This window comes from Rutilus rutilus (assembly GCF_951802725.1).
Source record: "Rutilus rutilus genome assembly, chromosome: 23".
Lineage (NCBI taxonomy): Eukaryota > Metazoa > Chordata > Actinopteri > Cypriniformes > Leuciscidae > Rutilus > Rutilus rutilus.
The window spans coordinates 24,292,252-24,317,443 of NC_140233.1; the positions used below are offsets into that span (position 1 = coordinate 24,292,252).

Below are 25,192 nucleotides of genomic sequence, written 5' to 3' on the forward strand. Positions count from 1 at the left end.
AACAAATGGGAATCCACTCTATCTGCGAAGTGGTTTTTTAAATGTCATCACAAACAACCCTGATTAGTTCACTGCGATCAGCGCTGAGAAAAGTAACAGACGCGACGTGACAGCACCGTTTATTTCACACCTGAATAAATGTATAATAATGAAATATTTCTTACAATGATGGGAAATTAACGATGAAAAAAGAACCAAGAGTCATCATACAAAATGACAAAACTTTATTAAAACTATATTTGGCATGCAAAATACAAACATCAATAACGACTGCATTTCCACATCAGAAAAAACAACAAAAAAAAACAACAACAACAGTGAAAGGTCATATTTGTAATAAAAAACATGGTCTTCATCTATGGCTTATTCTCCAGTTACATTTAGTTGTGCTTAACTTTATAAAGTTAATAAACTAAAATATATATATATGTAGGCTAATCGGGCTTATTGCTGTCATTAAAAATAACGTGACTAATAAAAAAGTACAAAAAATAAAAAATAAAAAAAGGTGTAGTGTAACTATAGCTTATAGTGGATTGATCAGGATTAAGCAATGAATTGTCTTCTAAAGTTACATCATAGGCCTATTTTAATTTTGAAACAGGGATTACATTTTTAAAATTTTAATTATTTAAATGTATGAAACATAAATTAATACATGCATGATTAAACATGATCTGAGATTTAATACATTACTTCATTAGGAATTATTTGAATTTATACTTCATTTTTAACATTAATATGGGATTTCCTACAGAAAGTTTAAGATTTAAGTTCCTTCAATCTTAACCCACTTGCTCATGTTTTTATGCACTATTTTTAGTGACTATTATGGTTCTAAATCATATTTATGCAGTAGTTATAATCCATTTATTACCTGTAAACCATTTTTGAGCATCAACCTGAAAATGACATTTTCAACTTAAACTGTAGTAAATCTTCAATGCTTTGAGCACAGACCAAGTTTAGTCTCTTTTTAAAGGCAGATTTTTAAGTTTTTTAAGCAAAAATGTTCAATCATTTGTTTTTGAATATATATTTTCCAAAACATGTTTTACTTCAGAACCGTGAGACATTCAAAGCCATAAATCTAAACAGGCTGTGTTCCAAACCTGTGGTTGATATCTCAGAAAATGAGCTTTCAGTAAGATTTTGTTGGGCGCAGTACCAAATGCTTCCACTAAATGAAATTCGTTTCCCATTCATTTCAAATGCACTTTTAACCTTTTCGAATCATGTCGATGTTTTGTGTGCGTGTGTGTGTGTGTTCACATAGCAAGTGCCAAAACCATTACCAAGTTTTAATCCATTCTGAAGAAGTAAAAAAAAAAAAAACATAAAATTGTTTGGTCAAAAATGACTGAAGACTGTAGAGGGTTAAGTCTTTTTTATGACAGTGGCGCTAGTTCCCACTAGTATTTAGTCCATTGTTTTTTGCCAATAGCAATCATTGTAGTAACTATGCTATTCTAGCGAAAACACGCAATGATTTAACGTAAGGGGTACTAGAGATTTCTTTGATAAAGTATGGCCGTCTCCTCTGTTCGTCTGGCTCATGAATAAATAAATACTATAACATGATAAAGCTGAAATAATAAAGCTAACCGAAGTGTTTGCCATTTTCCTTTAGGCTGCACATCAGTTTCCATACAGTCCAAATAAATCCATGCACAGCTACATATGAGATGTAACAAAAATAAGTGTTTCCCTTGACCGCAAAAAAATAACCTTTCACGCTAAATGCATTTTACACATGGGTCCCTTTTCATAAAAGCAAAGGAGTAGGCACACTTCATTTTACTCAGATGAAATCCAGTCATTTCAGTTGAAGTTTTCGTAAGGACAAAACATTTCCCCACACAGATCAGATCAGATTCGCAGTGTTGACCAACAGAAATCTGCTTGGTTTGAAAGTGACTTCTGCGTGAGTGCTGATTCACTGAAGTTTTGAACTTCATAAACAGTCATAAACCGTAATGTTACATGTGTCTCAGCTGATGCACGAGAGGAAATGATGCGCAGACAGAGAGTGTGTTCAGTTGTGGAGTGTTTCTCTCATTCTGCTGGTGATTTTGTCCCGCAGCTCACAGTGTCTGATCAGATCTCTGACCTCAAGAGGAAGTGAACTGCTCCACACCGTCAGCACTGAGTCCTCAGCTGAGACCATCACAAACACACGGGACAGGTTAGAAACACTCATCATGTGATCAGAGGAATTAATGTGGAAGGAAAGTCGTCACCTTGGATTTATAAGGTTCTATCTGACGGTTTTGTCAAAATTGAGGTTTTCACATATTCTTATTCTGTGACAACTTATTTACATTATGTGATTTTTTTTTTTTTTTTTGTAGATTTTGGGACTTTTTATTTAGAAAACGAAAAGGTCGAAAATGGATTGCAAAAAACTTTGAAGCTCATTATCACATAACTGAACCATATGGGCCCTATTTAAGCGATCCAAGCGCATGGTCTAAAGCGCACAGTGCAAGTGCACTGAGGGCGTCCGAATCCACTTTTGTGAATATCACTATGCGGCGCAGGCGGCGCATGGTCTAAAAGGGTTGTCCCTATTCTCTTAATGAGTAATGGGTGTGTTTTGGGCGGAACGTGAAATAAACCAACCAGAGTCTCATCTCCCATTCCCTTTAAAACCCAGTTGCGCTCGCGCCATGGCGGATTCACTATTTACATGACGGAATTTGCAAGCGGAAAAACTGAACGCTTCTCTAGTGAGGTTAAAGGTCAAGCAGACCATCTACGGGACAAAGTGTACGAGCGTTGTGTACCCGCTTAAAGGCACATAAATTGACCATTGACTTCAGACCAGTCAGTTGGTCAAAGACTCTATTCCAGTTGCCTCAAAATAGCAACGCGCCAACAATGCGCCTGCACACACCTCGTTTTCAGACCAGCACACCCATTAGCGAAGATGGGCGCAAATGCATTTGCTATTTAAACAACGTGACGCAGGACGTGAAAATGAAAACTGTGTCGGGCTGAAACTAGCAAAAAAACTGCACTGCACCGGATGTATGATATAAGGCCCTATAATTTCCAAGGTGGTGAAATGTCCTTGTTCTTTTAAGATAAAAAGATCTTGATGTAAAGAATTCTAAGATCCTAAGGGTCAGCGCTAGTGTTTTTGCCACACTATTTGGTATTAAAATTATAAGTGGACTTCAGAAAAAAAAAAAAAAAAGGAATTTCCTCATGGAATTAAAATATTGAAAATTAAATAATAATTAATAAAATAACTATTCAATAACTCCTTCAATTTCCATATTTAAAATGTTCTTACCTAATTGCATTTTGATTTGGTCTTGTGGCATGCGTTGCCGTCTACCCAATACTAGAACAACACTCTTTCGGTTTAGGATGTCTGCACAAGAACATAAACATGTATGACATTAATTCTGAGTTAAAACCATTGCAGCTCAATTTAAAACCCAGTAAAGCCCTTTAAACTGTATAGCAAACCGTATTCCTTGTGAAAAAGAAGTACACTTTCGCATATTTTAAACATATTACAGACAAAAATCCTTTAAAAGAATGTATTTAAGTGTGAAATGAACTGACACTTAACATACATTCAAATGTATTATAGTTTAAATTGATATTAAGTGCTTAAGATCTGAACTGTAGTGTGCTTTATTGGCCAACATCAGCATTATGTGCTGCATTATTATGTTATTATTTTATAATTACTTCTACTGCCTTTGAAAGTGGACTCTCTTTTAAGTACACTTTATGGCCTTTTATTTCATTAATATTATACCTGCAAGTACAGCTTTTTTAAATATATATATTTGTTAAATAATATCCGGAAATAAATTGAATACAAAATATTTGAAGTACATCACAAGTGCACTTCTTTTTCACAAGGGACGCCAAATTCTTTACCAACTAGTGACACTTTCTATATAACTGGAGAGACAGGAACAGAAGGTGTACCTAGCATCACCGAGCCCATGCAGCGGATAGAGTCGCAGTGAGGGCTGAAGGTATGCAGTAGCTGACAGCTGGAGACTTCCATCAACAGCATGTGTCCTGTTTTAGTCCCAATCCACAGAGTGCCACTGTGCTGGACCAACAGAGCTTTGACAATCGCCAAAGACGGCACCTTTTGTCTAGACTGGTCCTCATCCTGGGCTTTGGGCTTTTTGGTGGAACTTAATCTGTTGTGGACATATAAATTGTAAGTTAGGAAGTCAAGTTAAACCTACTTTTAACATCTGTCTCAGGTGATCTGTTCACAAGGGGTCAACCGAGGCATGTTGCTGTTACAAAAGTACAAAAGGTTGGGAAAGTGTTTCTTCAAAACATACATTTACATTTTCATACAAAATGTTTTTTTGTCCTTTTAGTCAAATAACAACTGAACTGCAGATGTGCTTCACATGATCAGTGTCAGTGCATGCTGATATGAGGTAAATTATTGTATTGTAGTGCTATTTACTTGTGATCAGATCAGCCTAAATGGATTAACATCAGATGTAAAAGAAGTCAAAAGTGTGTAAATGAGTTATATGATCGTGTGTGCCACTTCACCCAAGTAGTTGCATGCAGTCGATGAGGTTCACCATCCTCCCATTCTTCTTATCCCAGACCTCCACAGTGTGGCTTCCTGTTTTACTCACGTACACATGTTTGTCCACCGCTAACCGTGATATACAAGCATCACTGCTGACTCGACCCAGCTGCCTAAACAAACAGATCAACATCTTTAAGAACTGAACAACATCACCAAAAAAAAAAAAAAATCCATGGAAGCGGTTGCTTAACTGACATGTAAAGCGACCAGAAACCACTGTGTGTGTTTTTAATGTCACATTTACGCAAATCCAATAGGCCTTTTCAGAATGTTTGTAAACAATAGGCACCGAGTAACTTCCGGGTGGCAGAACGCAAGCGGCTTCCACTGACTAACTGAAGAGATCCAGCCGGCGACTGCAACAGTTACATAGTTAAAAACATTGTTGTTGATCAAAGTTGAAACGATGATGAAAACGTGTTGTGTTTGGGGTTGCGCTGCCAGATATACAGCAAAAGGTGTAGGGGTTTCATCGATATCCTGTAGGTGAGGAGGTTATAGCGAGTGGTCGTCGCGTCGTCAAAAGTAGGAAATCTTAACGATCCCCTAAATTATATGATTCATCCAACGTTTACATTTCTGCTGCCAACCCTGCTTGCCCTTCAACTCTGCTTTGTGTATTCTCAAAACGGTCCATCTACAAAATCACAGCAGAGCATTTATCTTCCGCTGGGGAAATTCGAGACTAATATTAGTAAACTTGTCTCTTTTGATGAAGAGACTCATTGCCAGTCACTGCCTGAAGTAAAAGAGGGCTGCCCACTCTCACGCATTCACCGTGAGACTCACGCAATTGTCACTTTTCGCACGCTCTCACGCCACACATTTTCTCACGCAACTTACCGAAATGTATATTCCTCATACATAATATCGACCAATCAGTGTTTTTCAACCGCGCAAAGGTCAATATAACAGCTGGAGAACAATTGTCACATAACATTTACCTCAGGAAAGCCATTTAATGACTATGATAGGCTATATAGCACGTTATTTTGGCTAGAAAAAAAGAGCTATAGAGAGTATTTTGCTAATTATGTGTAGGCCTACTATATTACATATTTATTATATTTTTTACTTATATCATTAAACACAGTTGTTATTATGATAAAAAAATGCATTATATTTAATTACATTTTTTTTTTTATTACATTTTTACTGTCAACAAATTGTTAATATTGTTAATAATATTGCTATTACAATAGCCTTCCTTCCAAGCAATTTACTAGCGTTGCCATAGGAACGCTTCGACTTTTGCCACCCGGAAGAACGTCTATTACTGTTGTGACGTCATGGTGAATTGTCGTATTTATCCATCCTAATTCTTACTAGACTAGACCTAAAAACCGAACCTAATGCTCTTTGAGTTACATTGACAGGTGTAGTTGTGCTTGTTTTCAGAAGGTTAGGGGTACTTACGGGAGGAGCTGTTTGGGTTTGGTGTCTATGCTGCTATAGACGTTGTAATCCACTGTGAGCGAGATCACCCGGGTGCCACAGGCCGCCCACAGCGTTTTGCGCTCCTGAGGGTGATTGGAGGGGCCGATACACATCAGAGGAGTGTTTACATCACCAACCTGAAGGGTCTTCACTGGATCTCCATTCTTTACCTACAGTCATAAAACGTCACATATATCAGGCGTCTGACAAAGTGCTGTTTAGGGGTTTCTGACACTCATCAACCCTGGATTCATTGGATCAAAAAAAAACAAAAAAAAAAACAGTCATATTACGAAATATTATTACAATTAATAAACTTTTTTTTAATTTTATATCTTTTATTCCTGTGATGGCAAACCTGAATTTTCAGCATCGCAAAATGTAATAACGTCCATATATATTTTGTTAAAAACAATGTGGGAGATTTTTTTTCTGTATTTTATTTTTAACATTAAACAGTTTAAATCTACACTAACTGTTGGGTAGAAATTATTGTTCTTCTGAAAAATAAAAACAATCATCCTTTCAAATAATTTCATAAAATAAATTTTTTACATGTACACTACTGTCTTAAAGAAGTCTCTTTTTAACCAAGGCTGCATTTATTTTGATAAAAATGCAGGAAAAACAGTGATATTTTGAAATAATATCTAACTATTATTTAGTTATGTACTAAAATAACTGTTTATTATTAATATCTTTTAAAATATAATTTATTCCTTTGATGGCAAACTGAATGTTCAGCAGACATTACTCTAGTCTTCGGTGTCACATGATCCTTCAAAGATCTGCAGAAATGTGCTGCTCAAGAAACGCATCTTATTCTTATAAATGTTGAAAACAGCTTAACATTTTTGTGGAATTTTTACTTTTTTTTTTAGGATTCTTGATATATTTTTTTAAAATAAATAAAAACATTTATTTGAAATAAAAATCTTTTGTAATATTATACATTTCTTTACTGCCACTTTTCATAAATTTAATGAATCCTAGCTAAACAATTATATTACAGAATTTATCACTGATTAAACAAGGCATTCTCAGATGGTTCTCCAGTAAACCTGTACAACTGTATTATACTATACAAATTGAAATGCTTAATTTTCATTATTTATCATTTTAATAATTAATACCTTCAAGACTGAATCTTCATAAATGACCAGTGTCCCATTTGCTGTCCCGACCAAAAGGTAATTCTTTAAGCATCTGAAAAATTGAAACTTAAGGTACATCATCCAAGAAGTTATGCCACTTTTCACTCAGAAACTTAGATGTAATCACCTGTGCTGGTCAGTGTGAAAGTGCAGTGACGTCACAGAGTCATTCACACTCTTCAGACAGTGCAGAACCTCTGCGTTTACAGTGTCCATGATGAAGAGTGAACCCGACTGTGTACCAGCGACCAACCAGTCATTGCATGACCCTGGAGCTCTGACGATCACCATGCAGAGGACAGGACTGCTGTCAATCTCCTAAAAGAGGGTGAGAACACTGTTAACTTGACTGTTAAATGGATTGACCACCCAAAAAGAATTTTTTTATTATCATATTCTCATTATCATTATCATTATCATGGAGAATGATGACAGAAATGATGACAGAATTTATTTTTGGGTGGACTATTGCTTTAAAAAAGTTAAAGGTATAGCGGAGGATTTTTTACTTCCGGGTGGATCACCTATACTATTGGTCCTCCTAATTGTCAATCATTCTGGTGAATCAATCAAACTTATTAAAAAAGTAGAGAAGGCGGGTCTTATCTAAAATTCGGAAAGATCCTCCACTATACCTTTAATTTCTCAAGGATTTTGAGTGACATCTAACTTAAAACGATGATAATTATTACATGTACTGTAGAACACTAAACTGAGGATGATAGAATCATATTTGTTTAGATAAAATAGTATTTAGCAAGAAAACTTAGTGTGTATTTACAGTAGAATTCATACCATTTGTTGGGTTAACAGTCTCTTTAGTACCTGGTTTAAGCTCCCCCCTGTCTCCAGATCCAGTGATGTCACACAGCCCATTTTCTGGCTACTACTGCCGCCCCCGATCCACACACGTACATTTTTCCCTCCGTTTGCCCCTTCACCTGCACTGGAGACAGTGAAACACTCGCCTGGCAAACTCATCAGAGTCAGCTCTCGCATCAGACAAAGCATCTCTGCAGAACTCAGACGATCTAACACCTAAAACATTCACAGAGACGCTGAATTACTCACATGTTTGCACTGAATTCACATTATAATGAGCAGAGAAGTGGTTCTTTCTCAGATGTAACCAGTTGCCTGACCTGGGTAGATGTAGGTCTGTCCTGAGGGTTTTCTCTCAAACATTCCCTCATCAAAGACTCAAACCCTGGCCACGGAGAACAGCCGTAATCTTTAACTGGATCTATTTCAGTGATTATAGAGAGTTATTAATATTATTATATATTAACAATCAAATTAAAATGTTAGATTAATAATATTACATTACATTAGCATTCCCCCCACCCCTCAATCCCAGGAAGTGCTTTGCTCTCCCTCATTCTGTGAATTGATGAGTAATTCCTCAGGACTTTTAGGACTTGTGAAATGACAAAAACCCTGTTTACACCTGGTATTAAGATGCATTTTGGTCGATCGGATCACAAGTAGACGAGGGAGACACATTCCCGTTTTAATCCGTCTCTTTTTTTAACATTATATTTAATCTTCAACAATAATATTGATCTGCCTGCATTGCCACTATTATACAAGAACTGAACTGAGCTGGACGATGACATCACGGTTTTCTCCAGAGCGGCTATATATATATATAAATGAACTAAATTAATAATTTTCTTACAACAAAAATGAAACATCACATAACTTACTTAAACTGGACTGTGACGCTATTTTCTTCTGGAAACAAACTTTGTTGTATTATTTTCCTGTTCTATCTCTGTAAAGCTACTTTGAAACAATCTGTATTGTAAAAAGCGCTATATAAATAAAGGTGACTTGACTTGACTTTCAACCACTTCTGTCCTGATTTCTTCGAGGGGAGGGTCTATGGGTGGGTAAATGTTTTGTTTTTTTCAGTTCTTTCGATCCAATGGACAAAATAAGCTTGTGCAAATAACATATGAACACGCCTGGAGACGACGGAAAAAAGATAAGGAGAGCAGCAGCTTTAGTTTCTGCTCTGACAGCAGCAAGACCAGCCGAACGCTGTGAGTGTGTGTTAGAAATCAGGAATGGTGAGAGAACATTGTGCTTGGTACATTTTTCATCTTCAAACCAAACTTGGGTCTCCAGCCGACACAGTTTAAATCCCGTCTGGCTAGAGTGCTTCCCATGATGTTCACGCGTTAGGTCAGTAGGCGGAGAGAAGACGGTCGTATGTGGCTGTTTGAACACAATCGACCACATGAGCGTTTACACTACTAAAACAATCCGGATGAATGTGTTTTCAACAACCTCTGGAAGTGGTGGAAAGTAGACAAGCTCAAAGTGTTTTAGACCCCGTTTACACTTGTATTTAGCGTCGTCCACTTGTTATCCGATCGACCAAAACGCATCTTAATACCAGGTGTAAACAGGGCCAAAGAAATGACAGATTTTCACATCTATTATACAAAATGGATAGAAAATGAAGTAAATCCTCTCCATATCTGTTCACAGAACTCTATACACATAATGCGTGCTGTTTGTGACACAACAAGGTATGCACACTTGCCTAGTAAGGTATAAAAGGTTTTCTTTTTATACAAATTTTGTGAATTGTGTATAGGAAAAACCTTAAAGGAGAACTCCGGTCAATTTTAACATTGAGCTCATTTTTTTGTACATTTGGAGTGCTGTCAGTACAGAGAACAACGACAAAAATCGGTGTTGCCTACACCGTGTTATCCTCTTTTTAAATTTGCACCCTGTTGACTTCAATGGGGCAAGTAGTAAGCCTGCTTTTAGCCTCTTAACATCCTTGATGTGTCATTACAAGTGCACAGGTCATGTGAGTGATTCCTTCTGAGTGAACACGGGTGAATCTGACTGCAGTAGATGTGAAAGAAATATATAAAAAATGATGTTTATTCAGCCAGCGCACATACATGTATTTACATCCTGTTTTCGGTCGAAGTCCAAAGTAGTCGATTGTCGAGTTCACGCGCATAGGTTTAGTACCTATGATCACGCGCGTGAACTCGACAATCGACTACTGTGGACTTCGACCGAAAACAGGATGTAAATACAGGTATGTGCGCTGGCTTAATAAACATCATTTTTTATATATTTCTTTCACATCTACTGCAGTCAGATTCACCCGTGTTCACTCAGAAGGAATCACTCACATGACATGTGCACTTGTAATGACACATCAAGGATGTTAAGAGGCTAAAAGCAGTATAGACTAAAATATTCCTGGGATTTGAGAATCAATATCTATTCATCAAAATGAGAATTGATTAAAACCGAGAGATTAAAGGGTTAGTTCACCCAAAAATGAAAATTCTGTCAGTAATTACTCACCCTCATGTTGTTCCAACCGCGTAAGACCTTCGTTCATCTTCGGAACACAAATTAAGATATTTTTGATGAAATCTGAGCCATGTTTCACTCCTCCATAGGCTTCCAGTGTGACCGAAACTTGCTGGCCCAGAAAAGTTATTAAAGAGATCGTTAATATAGTCCAAGTGACTCCAGTGGCTCAATCTTAAGTATATCAAGCGACGAGAATACTTTTTGTGCGCAAAAACAAACAAAAATAACGACTTTATTCCACTATTCATTTCCTTCTCTCTGGATGTCTAGTTGGTTTGCGTAGTGTTTTTGCGCAGCGCGTCTGTGTTACACGTCACCACGTAGGCTCACTATTGGCCGACGCCGGTCATGTGTGTGTTGCGTGATGACGTTGGATGACGTGCAACACAGACGCGCAGCGCAAACACACTACGAGGCCCAGAGAGAAGGAAATGAAAAGTGGAATAAAGTCGTTATTTTTGTTTGTTTTTGCGCACAAAAAGTATTCTCGTCGCATGATAAACTTAATGTAGTGCCACTGTAGTTACTTGGACTATTTTAACGATGTTTTAATAACTATTCTGGGCCGGTGAGTTTCGGTCACACTGGAAGCCTATGGAGGAGTCAAAATTCTGTCAGATTTCATCAAAAATATCTTAATTTGTGTTCCGAAGATGAACGAAAGACTTACATGGTTGGAACAACATGAGGGTGAGTAATTAATAATAATAATAATAATAATTCATTACATTTATATAGCGCTTTTCTCAGCACTCAAAGCGCTTTTACATAGAAGGGGGGAATCTCCTCAACCACCACCAATGTGCAGCATCCACTTGGATGATGCGACGGCAGCCATATTGCGCCAGAACGCCCACCACACACCAGCTTACTGGTGGAGAGGAGACAGTGATGAAGCCAATCAGTATATATGAGGATGATTAGGAGGCCATGATGGACAGAGGCCAAGGGGCAAATTTGGCCAGGATGCCGGGGTTACACCCCTACTCTTTCGAAAGACATCCTGGGATTTTTAATGACCACAGAGAGTCAGGACCTCGGTTTAACATCTCATCCGAAGGACGGTGCTCTTTGACAGTATAGTGTCCCCGTCACTATACTGGGGCATTAGGACCCACACAGACCACAGGGTGAGCACCCCCTGCTGGCCTCACTAACACCTCTTCCAGCAGCAACCTGGTTTTCTCAGGAGGTCTCCCATCCAGGTACTAACCAGGCTCAGCCCTGCTTAGCTTCAGTGGGCAACCAGTCTTGGGCTACAGGGTGACATGGCTGCTGGTATAAAATTACTGACAGAATTTTCATTTTTGGGTGAACTAACCCTTTAATATCCAGCATGTTACCTGGTAGTTTTCCTTGCACAGCAACCTCATCAAACTCACTGGGAAACTTCATCCCATCAGATATCCTCTCGCCGTAGGTCAAAAGGTCATACAGGAGCAGACCGAACGAAAATACATCTGCCTGGACGTTATAGATGACGTTACCTCGGGCGACCTCGGGAGCTCTAAAACCTGGAAGTGTTTAAGATCAACATTAGAATATATAAAAGTAAAAATCCTGTTTTTTATTTTTTTTTATTACTGTTTCATAGAGTATTATGGTAAAGTAAGAGGGACCTGGTGTCCCTTCTGAGCTGCGGACGCCCATACTGCAGCAGTACTGTGCTATCCCGTAGTCTGTGATTTTAGCGATGAACTCCGCATCCGTCTTCAGGTTAAACAACAGAACGTTGTGTGGCTTCAGATCTCGGTAGATAATCATTGAAGAGTGCAAATATCTGTTTGGATACAAAACGTATCACAGATGCTGCCCTAAAGCTTAAACTTGTTTTGCACCCTGAACATTTCTTTAAAGGTGACTAAGTTTTTGTGTGTGGTGTAGATGGGGTACGCACCTGAGACCATCTGCCACATGCAGTGCTATCCTGTGCTGTAGTTTGCGGCTGAGACTGCCATTTTCACGCTCGAACAGCGAGTCCAGAGAGCCACATGGGGCGAGTTCCATCACGAGAATGTGCGGGTTACAACCGGCGGCCAAAAGCCCCACCAGACTGGGGTGACACAGTCGGCCAAGTACTGCCAGTTCCTGGGGACAAACCATTTTCAAGAAAATACACCAACAATGTACTGATGCTGGTATTAGGACACAACTTGTACAGCTTGCTTATATCCCAACCAGGTGCAAGCTAAAACTTGGCTTGGTTTCTTTTTCTATCACATCTTACCTGTCGTACCAGCCGATGAACATAAAGCGCAGATGCATGTTTATTAAATATCTTCACAGCAACTTCTTCGTTCTTGTACACAGCTTTATATACAGACCCGAAACCGCCATCCCCTTCAGAAAAAAAAAACTGTTAGTTTCTAATTGCATTACTTTCTTTCTTGACAATCACAATGAGTCCTACAGACTTTACTTTTCATGTCTCTGGGTTTATTCATGTACTCACCCAACAGATACTCTTTAGAGAGCTCCATCTCCAGCTGCTCTGGATCCAGTATGGTGCTGGGAAGCTGGTCGCTCAGTACCAGGTCCGGTGAGATCTGAGAGATGGGCAGAGTACAGCTGGGGTCTTCTGGGTTCACCAGCAAACCATCTTACAGACAAGCAACCAGTCAGGACAGCACAGGTGGCATTTGCACCATTTTTATACAGCAGGTTATCAATAAAATAGTTGTGTTTCAGAATTTGAACAGAATGGACAGAGACCTGCGCTGATGTTAGAGAGTAGATCTTCCAGCAGAATCTTCTGGCAGTTTTGTCCATCGCTAAAGCTGTACAGAGCCCATTTCTTAAGCAGCGTCTCCCCAGTGCCATGGACGTCAGTGGCGAGAAGGCCTGGAAACCATTCCTCCAGCAGAGAGTCAATGTGATCCACCACCTGCCCAAACAACACACGACCTGCATAGGACAGAGACTTCAACATTGTTGTCATCATCATCGTCATCAACACCATCCTATCAAATGCATCATTATCACCATAAACTGAGATTCTAATTATTAAACCAAAACCCCATGCATGTAATAACCTTGAATACTGTCTAACACTTGATGGCTGCTCTGTCAAGTCTTTGTCGTCGGTTAGGAACCTGGGTGTGCTCTTTGATACCAATCTTTCATTTGAAAGCCACGTTTATAGCATCTGTAAAACAGCATTCTTCCATCGTAAAAATATATCTGAACTATGACATATGCTCTCATTGACAAATGCGGAACAGTTAGTTCATGCGTTCATGACCTCAAGGCTAGATTATTGTAATGCTATTATGGGTGGTTGCCCTGCACGCTTAATAAACAAACTCCAGCTGGTCCAAAACACAGCAGCTAGAGTTCTTACCAGAACCAGGAAGTATGGCCATATTAGCCCGGTTCTGTCAACACTGCACTGGCTCCCTATTAAACATCGTATACATTTTAAAATCTTGCTAACTACTTACAAAACACTAAATGGTCTAAACGAGCTCTTAATGCATTATAATCCTTTACGTCTATTGCAATCTCAAAATTCAGGCCAGTTGATAATACCTAGAATATCAAAATCGACTGCTGGCGGTAGATCATTTTCCTATTTAGCACCAAAACTCTGGAACAGTCTTCCTAACATTGTCCGGGAAGCAGACACACTCTGTCAGTTCAAATCTAGATTAAAGACACATCTCTTTGACCTAGCATTCACATAACACATTATATACTTCTATAATTCAAATCATGTAAAATTATTATATTAGGCTGCATAAATTAGGTCAGCCGGAACCAGGAACACTTCCTATAACACCTGATGTACTCGTTACATCATAAGAAGAATGGCATCTACGCTAATGTTAGTCTCTCTGTTTATCCTGAGGTTTACCATAGTCAGCCGAATTCGGGCCGTGTCCAGATCAGATGAAGGACCTGCGCCTAGACACGGCGACAACACAGCCCTGAAGTGTTAGCAGAGACCGTGTCAACTATCCCATAATTGCTTCTTTTGGATATAAATACTTGACCATATTTATAAAGGTGATTTGCTGGACATTAGGGTTAGGATTAGACCATCACTACCTCTTAGATTCACTTAAAAAAGGTTAGAAATGAATACCCCTAATGGGAAAGAAATTTCTGTCACTGCTCTGTAGGTGATAAATCATAGAATATTATTAATACTTAAAAATAAGTATTAATTTGCCATTAATTAACGATTATTACTACCAATACACCATTATCAGCATCACGACTGCAGCAAACATGACTGCATCATATCACCATCACTATCATCATCACATCATATCAACACCACACCACCATCATCATCACCATGACATCATCATTACCATCATCATGTCCAATATACAATTATCACCATAACCACATCATTACCATCACTTTACCATCAGAACATCATTCACTATCACACCTTTACCACACTATCATCACCCCCACATCACCATCATCACTGCCATCACCTCCATCAACATCAGAACTATCATCACATTATTATCATGACTATCATTATTCATCACCATCACATCATCATCACTCCCACAACCACATCATCACCAACATATTTACTATTATAGTTCATTATTTTCACCATAACATCATCACCTCTGTCATAGTCCCCACCATCATCACCATTACATTACTATTGTTAAATCACATTAGCCATTACCATTACTGTAGTGTTTAAAATGGCCCAAACACTGTGATATAACCATGTCCCTCTCTTACCTTTACGAGAGCAGGGCACAGTGATCTTGATGAAGCTAGCAGAGTTCTCTTCTAGAGACAAGGCCTCCACTAGACAGTAAGCTTCAGTAGACCAGCTCAGATAGATGCCCTTCCTCCAGTAGATCCGGTTTGGTCTAAATGCTTTCTCTGCAGAATACACACAGTTTACCACCTTACATCCTGTTCATTTTGGCAGACTTTTCAATCCCAATCACCTTACAATGCATTCATTTTATTATACATTACATTAGTATGTGTGTACCTTGGGAATCAAACCTATGACCTTGCCACGGCTAGCACAATGTTTGATTGTGAATCCTTTATACTGTCTTCTAAAGTTTGTGTTGCTTTACCTTTGCCGTAGAGCAGGAAAGCAGACACTTCCAAAAGACGGCTGATCTGTCTGGACCAGTATCCCATGGGGAAGTACGGCATCTCATAGAGCCGAATAATCACCTCTGAATTCTCACAGTGAGGGAGCTCAATCACCGGCCTGTGATCTGACAGTCTAGGCATATACCAATCACAAAAAATGACCACAATACAACACTTTTTATAAATGTAATAAAAAAAAAAGTCCTATCGCTACCTGCTAGGTATAAGTAACTGGTCATCTCCAAAGGGCAAGGCTATTTGAAACTTCTCCAAAAGTTTGAAGTACTGAGTCAGATGATTCTTGGGGAAACAGCGACTTTTGTCCAGAAACTTCTCTACAGTGGAGCGCTGCACCACTCCTCTAGTGCTGTCCCACTGATCAGTGCTCTTCAGTGTCAGCGTCTGTTCATCAACACAACAGATGAGACGTTACTGCTGTGAAAGTGTGAATTTGTCAAAAAGAGGAGTAAGATATGAGTGTATAACCTGTGAGATGACGTCACAAAGCCATTGCGGGTCAATGAAGTATAAATCTTTTAGTTGAAGCACTGGATCATCAAAGTGCAGCAGGACACCTGGAGACAAATACAGACAAGATGGCCTATTTACTCCTGCAGCTGATCACAATTTAATACAGATGTAATACAATTTGTGATCAGATCACTCAAACTACATTTGAAGTTGAAACGCACATCAAATTTGTAGTGTAAACACTAATCCGTCTTGATGCTTCTAGTGACCAGTGACCGAAAAAGTGTAACTAGTTAATTTCCTAGTTAAAAAAAAAATCATATAATTAATTTTCCAATGATGTAAAAATACATATTATACATAATATAATATATACATAATATACACAAATATTATGTAAAATACATATAAATTCAATTTCAGCAATTGTAGTAAAAACACAGCAATACGTGAAGTGGCCCATTCACACACACACATATATATATATATATATATATATATATATATATATATATATATATAAAATAAAATAAAACCAATTATATATATATATATATATATATATATATATATATATATATATATATATATATATATATATATATATATAAAATATATATAAATATATATATATATATATATATATATATATAAAATATATATAATTGTATAATAATATTAAATATATACAATTATTAGATCGGTAAGATTTTTAATGTTTTTAAAAGAAGCATCTTCTGCTCACCAAGGCTGCATTTATTTTATTAAAAATACAAACAAAAACAGTAATATTGTGAAATATTATTAGGCTACAATTTAAAACAGCTGTTTTCTATGTGAATATAGTTAAGTGTAATTTATTCCTGTGATCAAAGCTGAATGTTCAGCATCATTACTCCAGTCTTCAGTGTCATATGATCCTTCAGAAATCATTCTAATATGATGATTTGATGCTCAAGAAACATTTATGATTATTATCAATGTTGAAAACAGTTTTTTACATTTTTTTTTCATGATGCTATGATGAATAGAAAGTTCAAAAGAACAGCATTTATCTTAAATGGAAAGCTTTTGTAACACTAAACACTACCCTTCAAAAGTTTGGGGTCAGTAAGAATTTAAATTTTATTTTTGGGGGAAAGAAATAAAATAAATCAATACTTTTATTTCATCAAGGATGAGTTAAACTGGTCAAAAGTTACAGTAAAGACATTTATAATGTTAAAAAATATTCTATTTTAAATAAATGCTGTTCTTTTGAACTTTCTATTCATCAAAGAATTTTGAAAAAAAAAATTGTACACAAATGTTTTCAACATTGAAAATAATAATGAATGTTTTTTGAGCATAACATCAGCATATCAGAATGATTTCTGAAGGATCATGTGACACTGAAGACTGGAGTAATGATGTTGAAAATTCAGCTTTCATCTGAGGAATAAATTACATTTTTAAATATATTAAAATAGAAAACAGTCATTTTAAATTGTTATAATATTTCACAATAATACTGTTTTTTTTTTCTTTATTGTTTTTTATCAAATAAATGCAGCCTTGGTGAGCAGAAGAGACTTCTTTTAAAAACATAATAAAATCTTACCGATCTAAAACTTTTGACCAGTAGTGTATATTTCATCATATGCAGAAAGTTCAACATCAAATGTGCCAATCAAACTCTGATTATGTGAAAAAGAATGTCCTGAACTAAAATGTTGCTATAGTAATCTAATAATGGAAAGTCAGTGCACTTGGCAATTGAAGATGTAGATTTAATAGATATTCATGATTAAAAAAAATCCCTTTTCACATTCATCTTACTGAGGGGGAAGGATAGTCAGTTTAAGGGTGGATCGCCCCCTCATGCCACCCCCAACCCCTTGTGGCGCCTGCCCTGGAAACACCCAAATATTGGACATAAACAGCAGCAGGAAAATATCAGAAAGAGATTCAGGAGTGAAGCAACTCTCACCGGCCTCGCTGAGGAAGTGGATAGCGTGGGGTAACTCTCCCTCCTCTAGCTGCAGCTGTGTTTCCTGTATGATCTCCAGTAATCTGCTGTGCCTGAGCACCGGGAAATCAGCGGGCACATGTGACCTCTCCTGCAGAACTCTCCTCTCCAGCTCCACATAACAGTCTGGAATCAGCTGCCCCATTACCGGCTGACCCTGGATCTGCCAATAGCACAGACATGATTCATTAAATAAATACAATGCGGTTCCGGTGACGTCACGTGATGGCAGCTTGAAAGATCGGTTCTACAACAAAGTGATATAAATAAGCTTCAAAACACGAGAAACAACAACTACTATTAGATGCTATTACTATATCCTATTGTCGTTGACATGGAAGATGGGGCTCAAGCAGGGCTGGACTGGGACAAAAAATCGGCCCGGGCATTTTGGCCCAGACCGGCCCACTATATGATCATAAACACCACCCATCTTTGCACGCCCTTAATTATATGCATACCAACTAGGGGTGTAAGAAAAAATCGATACACATGAGTATCGCGATATTTTATTTTGCAATACTGTATCGATTTTCAAAAACGCAATATCGATTTTTTTTTTTTTTTTTTTTTTTTTTACGTCCAAAAATATTCATGGTAAGACGGTGGTTCACGTTTATGTTGTTTAAAAGGCTCGCCGAACGGTGCGTGTCCACTGGCACGGAGCGAGCGGAGCATGCGTTTTCAATTCATTCCATGGAAGTCGAGCTTCACGCTCAGCAGTGCATTTTGGGATTGACAGCGGACCGGAGAAAGCGTTGAGAGCGACTGAGAGCGTCAAAAGGTTGGGCAGTTCTCGACTTTATGCAAATATCAAGCGAAAAACGCGGTCGGCAGTTTATGATGGATTTAGTGCGTAAATCATTTTGTTTACAAATTAGACGCTTTGCAGTTGTTTATATGTTAAAGATTTTATTTTGGATGTGTTTATTGTTATTATATTGGCTGGGTTTATAAAATTGAAAGGATCTTTGCTTGGTGCATTTGGAAACAAAGCTTGTCTATTTCTAAATGTAATCGCGTGCATGATGATTATACTGTCCGTGTGTTGAAAAAAACAAACACACTCGTAACAGACACACCCCAAAGCGGAGACGTTACAGCGTTGCCAGCGGCACCGAGCGTAGTTTTGCCGCTGTAGTGGACGCGCACCGTGAAGCTGCGTTCACACCAAACGCGAATAGAGTGTCTGGCGCGAGTGATTTCAATGTTAAGTTAATGCAAAGACGCGTTTACGCGCGTCTGGAGGTCCTGTGGCGCGAATGAGGCGTTTAGCGCGGCAGACGTTAATTTGCCTCATTCGCGCGTCCAGTTCTTTTAAAATCTTTTATCACATAAAAACTTGATTTCAATAGGCCTATATGACACATTCATTTTGTTCACTTTCATTCATTTTCGTCCAGTTCACGTTGTTGTTTTGTATTGTGACAGGGGCTATGCATTTTCTTTTATTATGGCCTACTTGAGAAATATAAAAATTTGCTCACTAAGAACATGTGAACCACAATACCAAACTGGCAGTCTGATTTTCTGTGAACTGAATTGTTAACCTAAAGTAAACTTCTTTGACTTTTATGCACATCATGTGTTTTTTTAAATATCATTTTTTCTAAAATTATAGTCCTACTTTAAAAAAATCCCAATATATCGCCTTATGCACAGTATCGAAATATATTGCAATATATTGAATCGTGACCCATGTATCGTGATACGTATCGTATCGCCAGATTCTTGCCAATACACAGCCCTAATACCAACTCCTATTCATTAAAACCACTAATGCCATGTAATGAGTGATTATAGGAACGAGTGAGAGTTTACAGATGAAATAAGTACAAATTTGACATTTATTAATACAGTCGAACTATACTCCACAGTGGTGAATCCTAAAACAAGCTATAAGCGGCTCTGGCATAGCAATACAAGTGTTTCTTACAGGATTTTTTGTTAAAACTGTGGTGGGTGGACCTTGGTTCTTCTAGGGGGGTTCGGGGGCATGCCCCCCCGTGAGAAAATTTTGTGCATTTTAATGTTAAATTCATCAATCTGGTGCACTTTGAGAGTTCAAAATTAAAAGCTCCAACCCATATTCAGTGTCCAAATTAAACAAAGAAAAATTCAAACCTCTTTTAGTTACAGTGTCTATTTACATTACACCTACTATATAATAGTTATAATATTAATCCAATGACAGTAATAGCCATAGTTTGTAAAACAAATGCACTAAAAAATAAAGGACACTTTCATAATTAGTTTTGTAACAATTTCTATACTTGAAAGAGATAAGCACATGATCTTTTATTTTGACGGAAACTGCATCAAGCTTTTATTTTGGCGGAAAACATGGTTTACAAACGCCTCGCCTGTCATTAAATTTCTAGTGAATTGCGGTAATCGTCAACTATGCAGATGTGGAAATAATCTGTAACTGGGTTATGGGTTCCTACACTCCATCATGACATAGCCTAAGTGTTTTGAAAGTAGTTCTGCTTACCGCAGGCTCTACACTCTCTCATCTCTCTCCTGATCCTCCGTCCTCACTATCATCATCTGCCACAGGAGCTGATGAAGGTCAGAAAACATATATATTTTGACACATAAAGCGTCTGCTTTAAGGGCCTGGTTCTATTTTTTCACGCTATTTATCTGCACATTCCTTGCGTTTCTTCTCCATCTCGCAGACTATTCTGGCAGATATTACACACTGACACTGCTGCACGCTCGCTCACTCGTTTAAAGTTGTGATTGGGCCAGCCCAGTGTCAATCAAGGAAAGAACCAATGGGCCGCTGATCTACGCGTTTCATGGGCTGGTCTGTCAGAAAAAAAACTAACACTGACTTTTTTTGACCAATGCATTACACCGGCACAAACCCAAAACGCAAGCAAAACAAAACAAAACGAATGGCCCGCCGATGTACACATTTTATGGGCCGTTAAAAAATAAAAAAAAAATAAAAAAAAATAATGAGATGTATCGGCCCAAAAAGCACGTCGGCCCACCGGGCATTTGCCCGGTATGCCCAATGGCCAGTCCAGCCGTGAGCTCAAGTACATAAGGCAAAAGAAGCAATTACAATCTGAAAAATAAGAGAGAAAAAAAACCGCAGGGTTAAAACACAAAGTCGCCATGGTTAACGGACCAAGAAGGCCTTTCGTGATAAAACAATATCAGGATCTACTGGGTTGTATAAGGGGCCATCTATGATGAGCGCAAGATAATGGGGTCCATTCCCTTTGGGGAGGTCGAATCGTGTGTTCATAGGAAAAGATGTTATATAATTTTAAGGTGATAACTTTTAACTTGAATGAAGTGCTCAATCTAGTTAAAAGAAGGTTTTCAATCCAGTTTTTTTTCATCTTCCTCTAAATATGACCATAAGAGGCTCAACTTTGAACATATATCAACCAACACAAACAAAGTGTCACAGATCAGCCTAGTCACCATCCTCTGCACTACATTTCCCATCACTCTCCTCGGTTCCCACCTGTTCCCAATCACTCACACCTGTACATCATCACTGCTTCTACATATACACACGCATTGATGCCAAGTGGACTGTTCTCCCCGTCTCCAGCGTCTTCCATTCATCTGTGTCTCCCTCAAGATCTACCTTTGGACTCTCACTTACCTGCTCACCTCATCTCTGCCCCTTTATTGTTCAATAAACTCACTGTTCACCTGCCATCTTTCTCTCAGTGTCTGCTTACCATAACACAAAGATGGTTGATATATTATAATGGCTCCCTAGTAAATTTTCTCAATGTAGTTCAGAATCATACTGGCTCTTTTATGTACACATTTTTTATTTAATGTCTATTAATTACTATTTCTGGAGGAGACTTTAATGTTTGGTTGAATCCAAGATTGGATTGTTCTTGGAGAGGTTTACTTCAGTCTAAGCCTATAGGCAAGAAAATGAATGCGGTCATGAAAGATTTGGGGATCATGGATGTGTGGAGAGATCTTAATCCTACTATTTGTATTTATACTAGTTTTTCTTCTCCTCGTTCAGTTTATTCAATAATCTATCAGTTTATTCAATAACTATTTCTTCATTTTTTTGTCAAGAAAGAAACCATAGATCAATAGGAACAATAGATATTTCTGATCATATTTCACGTTAATCTTTGACAGCAAAACAAGGTCTGCACTTTGGAGATTGAACTCTAGTATTTAAAATAGTCTTAATAACAGAGAAAGACTTGGTAAATAATGATATTGGGGAGGTCTCATCACCCATGTTCTGGGATCCATGAAAAGTGGTGATAAGGGGGTAGATTATTGACACCACTTCATTACTTACAAATATTAGGCAGGAGAGACTTCATAAATACAGCAAAACATTTATGCCGCATTTACACTGCAGGTCTTGATGCCCAATTCTGATTTGTTGAACTTATATGATTTATTTATTTATTTTTACGACAAATTTACATCTTTTAGAAGTGACCCATATCCGATATCTGCATCTACACTTCACACTTGGCGAAACAACCCAAGGTAGACGTACTGACCCCGGAAAGCTTAGGCCGAAAATGAAGTAAAAACGCGCAATTTGCAATGGACTCAAATTAAATAATATGAGATTTTGCTTTCCACACCATCTTTAAAGGTCAGCAAAACCGACTGAGCCTTCATCCTCCATTGTGCCACTGGAAAAAGGCATGTGATCACGGTTGGTGTCCACCTAAGTTGACATCATTCGCCACCATCGCGTTTTCAATGACGTACGGCTCTGAGAGGGGAATATCCGATCTGTCTGTTTACATGGCAGATGCAAATGCACGCATCCGATTCATATCAGATTTATTCCAACATATGAATGAGGCCTGAAACCGATATGAGAATATCAGGTCTAGACTTTTACGTCAATAATACACCCGCAACAATAGGTAGCACAAAATGCGTGTAAAACCAGTGTGCCCCCCTGGACTGAAGCGACACGCCCCTGTAAACTACCGGTAGCTTACAGTGCCAAATGATGCCGAATGACTGTCCAGAATAGAGTGATTCAAAAAGTCAGGCAAGTGAACCAGCAACTGATGAGAGGTTATGATGCAAACTTTAAGCTCATGGTGATAAACGCAGCATAGTCATCAAACCACTCTCATTAAGCAGCCAAGAAATATGGTGTGCCAGAGTGTAATGTTAGAAAATGGCGAGCCCAAAAAAGACGGTCTTAAAAATGTTAACAGTCAAAGAAAAGCTTACAGCAGTCCTAAAAGTGGCCGATTCGAAGAAATTAACACGCAAGTGTGTCAGTTCGTAGCCGACAAAGGGCATGAGGGGCTGCCCATAACCAGAGCAGTCATTCAGCAGAAGCCACTGGATATCGCCAAAGAGCTGAACATCCCCACCAGCGAAGCCCCTCATTTCTTATTTTGGCTACGTACTGACACACTTGCCTGTCACAATATCTTCGAAGCGGCTGCTTTGATGCAGCGTAATGGATTAGCATTACACCGCAGAACAAGTCTTGCCCGGCGCTTGCCCTCCGACTTCAGGGAGAAACTGCTGTCTTTTTTTTAGCACTATGTGATCAGCCTGAGGAAAAAAACATTCATATCCCTTGGATCATATAGGTAATGCAGATCAAACACAGGCCAGCATCTGTCACTGTACATAAAAAAGGTCATTGTGAAATCTAATGGAAATGAGAACTACATGTTATTTTTATGGTATGAATTTTAAATGTGATTGTTAGTACATTTTACCAGTATTTACCATAGTTTCAATACAAAAATTATAATATGAAAAAAATTCAATATGAACATTATTTTATTTTAGAAAAATGTCTTTCTTTTTTTTAAATAGATCTTTTCCTCTTATATTCGGAACAATACGGTAATATGGCTCAGATGAAATGCTTAATAATTTTGAGATGTTTTACAAGAAATTATACTACCAGAACAAAATAGATGAAAATTCTTAAGGAACGATAATTCTTGAATCTTTGAATCTACCTACATTTTTTGCAAGAAACAAAAAGAGAATGTTATCTAAAATAACTGATGAAGAACTAAAAATTGCTATTACAAGGAGTAAATGAGTCGACAGGGCCTTTTTATCTTAGAATGTTACAAATCCCTTAGATAACCACTGATCCCTGTGTTACTTGCCACCTTTAATTGGATATTAAAAGGTGGGGTGTTCCCTCCCTCATGAAGGGAAGCAATTATTAATGTTATACCGAAGGAAGGTAGAGACAAAACTGAGTGTGGGAATTTCAGACCTATCAGTGTCCTAAATGTAATTACAAAACATTTGCATATTGCTGTGTTTATGTGCCTTTTTTTCCCAACAATCTTTTATAGGTCTCTCCAATTGCATCATTATCTAAAGCATGTAATAGGTGATGCATCAAAGAAAGTAGAAGATAGTTTAAGATTAAGGGTTTTTTACCCCTTTTTTTCTAGACTATAAATCAAATCTTGTAAAAGTGATCAAGTAACAGCCACATACTGTAGATCGAGTTGCTGGTAAAGGTATGGGGTTAACAAGTTTCCATATTGTACTTATTACTATAGTATACTTTATAAGAATGTACGTTAAGGAACAGTCATAAAAGTGTACAAAAAAAACCTTGTATGGCTTCAGAAAAATGTATATATCAGACTATTTATATTGACTACTTTAATGATAAATGTGTTTTATTGGTTAATATCATTGCTAAAATTTGCTAATAAGTGTCATGAAAAACTGAATTTGTAAATCACCTTAAACTCAATGAGCTCTCTGTAGATGGCTTTGCGTAACTTGTTGATGGACTCGGACTCCTCACAGGCACATAGTATGTGGTTCTCTTTGATCACTGGAAACCCGGGCTGAGACAGCAGCTCCTCTCGCAGCTTCAGAACACACTCCTGTAGGTGGCGCTCTTCACACACATCTGCATGAGTTCCAACCACCATCACAGGAGACTGTCCAGCTACAGCCTGAGAGAAACAGGTTTTTTCATTTAAATATGCAAATCATGTCATTTTAAAACCTAAACCAAATGTTACACAAAAACAGTTCAGTCTGGTTTTGTATTAAAAGTAAAAACGTTATATTGACGTTTTGATGCTACCTAAGGAGAATCTATAT

At 37.9% G+C, this 25,192-nt stretch overlaps 1 protein-coding gene across 1 annotated transcript in view; it reads right to left on the minus strand.

Annotated features, from left to right (window-relative positions):
* Positions 1 to 207: 207 nt before the first annotated feature.
* The window catches only part of lrrk2 (leucine-rich repeat kinase 2), a 62,751-nt gene continuing 37,766 nt past the window's right edge, over positions 208 to 25,192 (minus strand). The window contains exons 31-51 of the mRNA XM_084396527.1: positions 24,823 to 25,041; positions 18,065 to 18,266; positions 16,111 to 16,199; positions 15,839 to 16,026; positions 15,603 to 15,757; positions 15,250 to 15,396; positions 13,249 to 13,440; positions 12,989 to 13,135; positions 12,764 to 12,876; positions 12,434 to 12,624; positions 12,156 to 12,316; positions 11,880 to 12,050; positions 8,325 to 8,425; positions 8,008 to 8,220; positions 7,310 to 7,500; positions 7,162 to 7,234; positions 6,008 to 6,198; positions 4,549 to 4,701; positions 3,952 to 4,175; positions 3,299 to 3,379; positions 208 to 2,157 (exon numbers count right to left, since the gene is read on the minus strand). Of these exons, the coding sequence (XP_084252653.1) occupies positions 2,036 to 2,157; positions 3,299 to 3,379; positions 3,952 to 4,175; positions 4,549 to 4,701; positions 6,008 to 6,198; positions 7,162 to 7,234; positions 7,310 to 7,500; positions 8,008 to 8,220; positions 8,325 to 8,425; positions 11,880 to 12,050; positions 12,156 to 12,316; positions 12,434 to 12,624; positions 12,764 to 12,876; positions 12,989 to 13,135; positions 13,249 to 13,440; positions 15,250 to 15,396; positions 15,603 to 15,757; positions 15,839 to 16,026; positions 16,111 to 16,199; positions 18,065 to 18,266; positions 24,823 to 25,041 (3,324 nt within the window). The 3' untranslated portion in view covers positions 208 to 2,035. The remainder of the gene's footprint in view (positions 2,158 to 3,298; positions 3,380 to 3,951; positions 4,176 to 4,548; positions 4,702 to 6,007; positions 6,199 to 7,161; positions 7,235 to 7,309; positions 7,501 to 8,007; positions 8,221 to 8,324; positions 8,426 to 11,879; positions 12,051 to 12,155; positions 12,317 to 12,433; positions 12,625 to 12,763; positions 12,877 to 12,988; positions 13,136 to 13,248; positions 13,441 to 15,249; positions 15,397 to 15,602; positions 15,758 to 15,838; positions 16,027 to 16,110; positions 16,200 to 18,064; positions 18,267 to 24,822; positions 25,042 to 25,192) is intronic.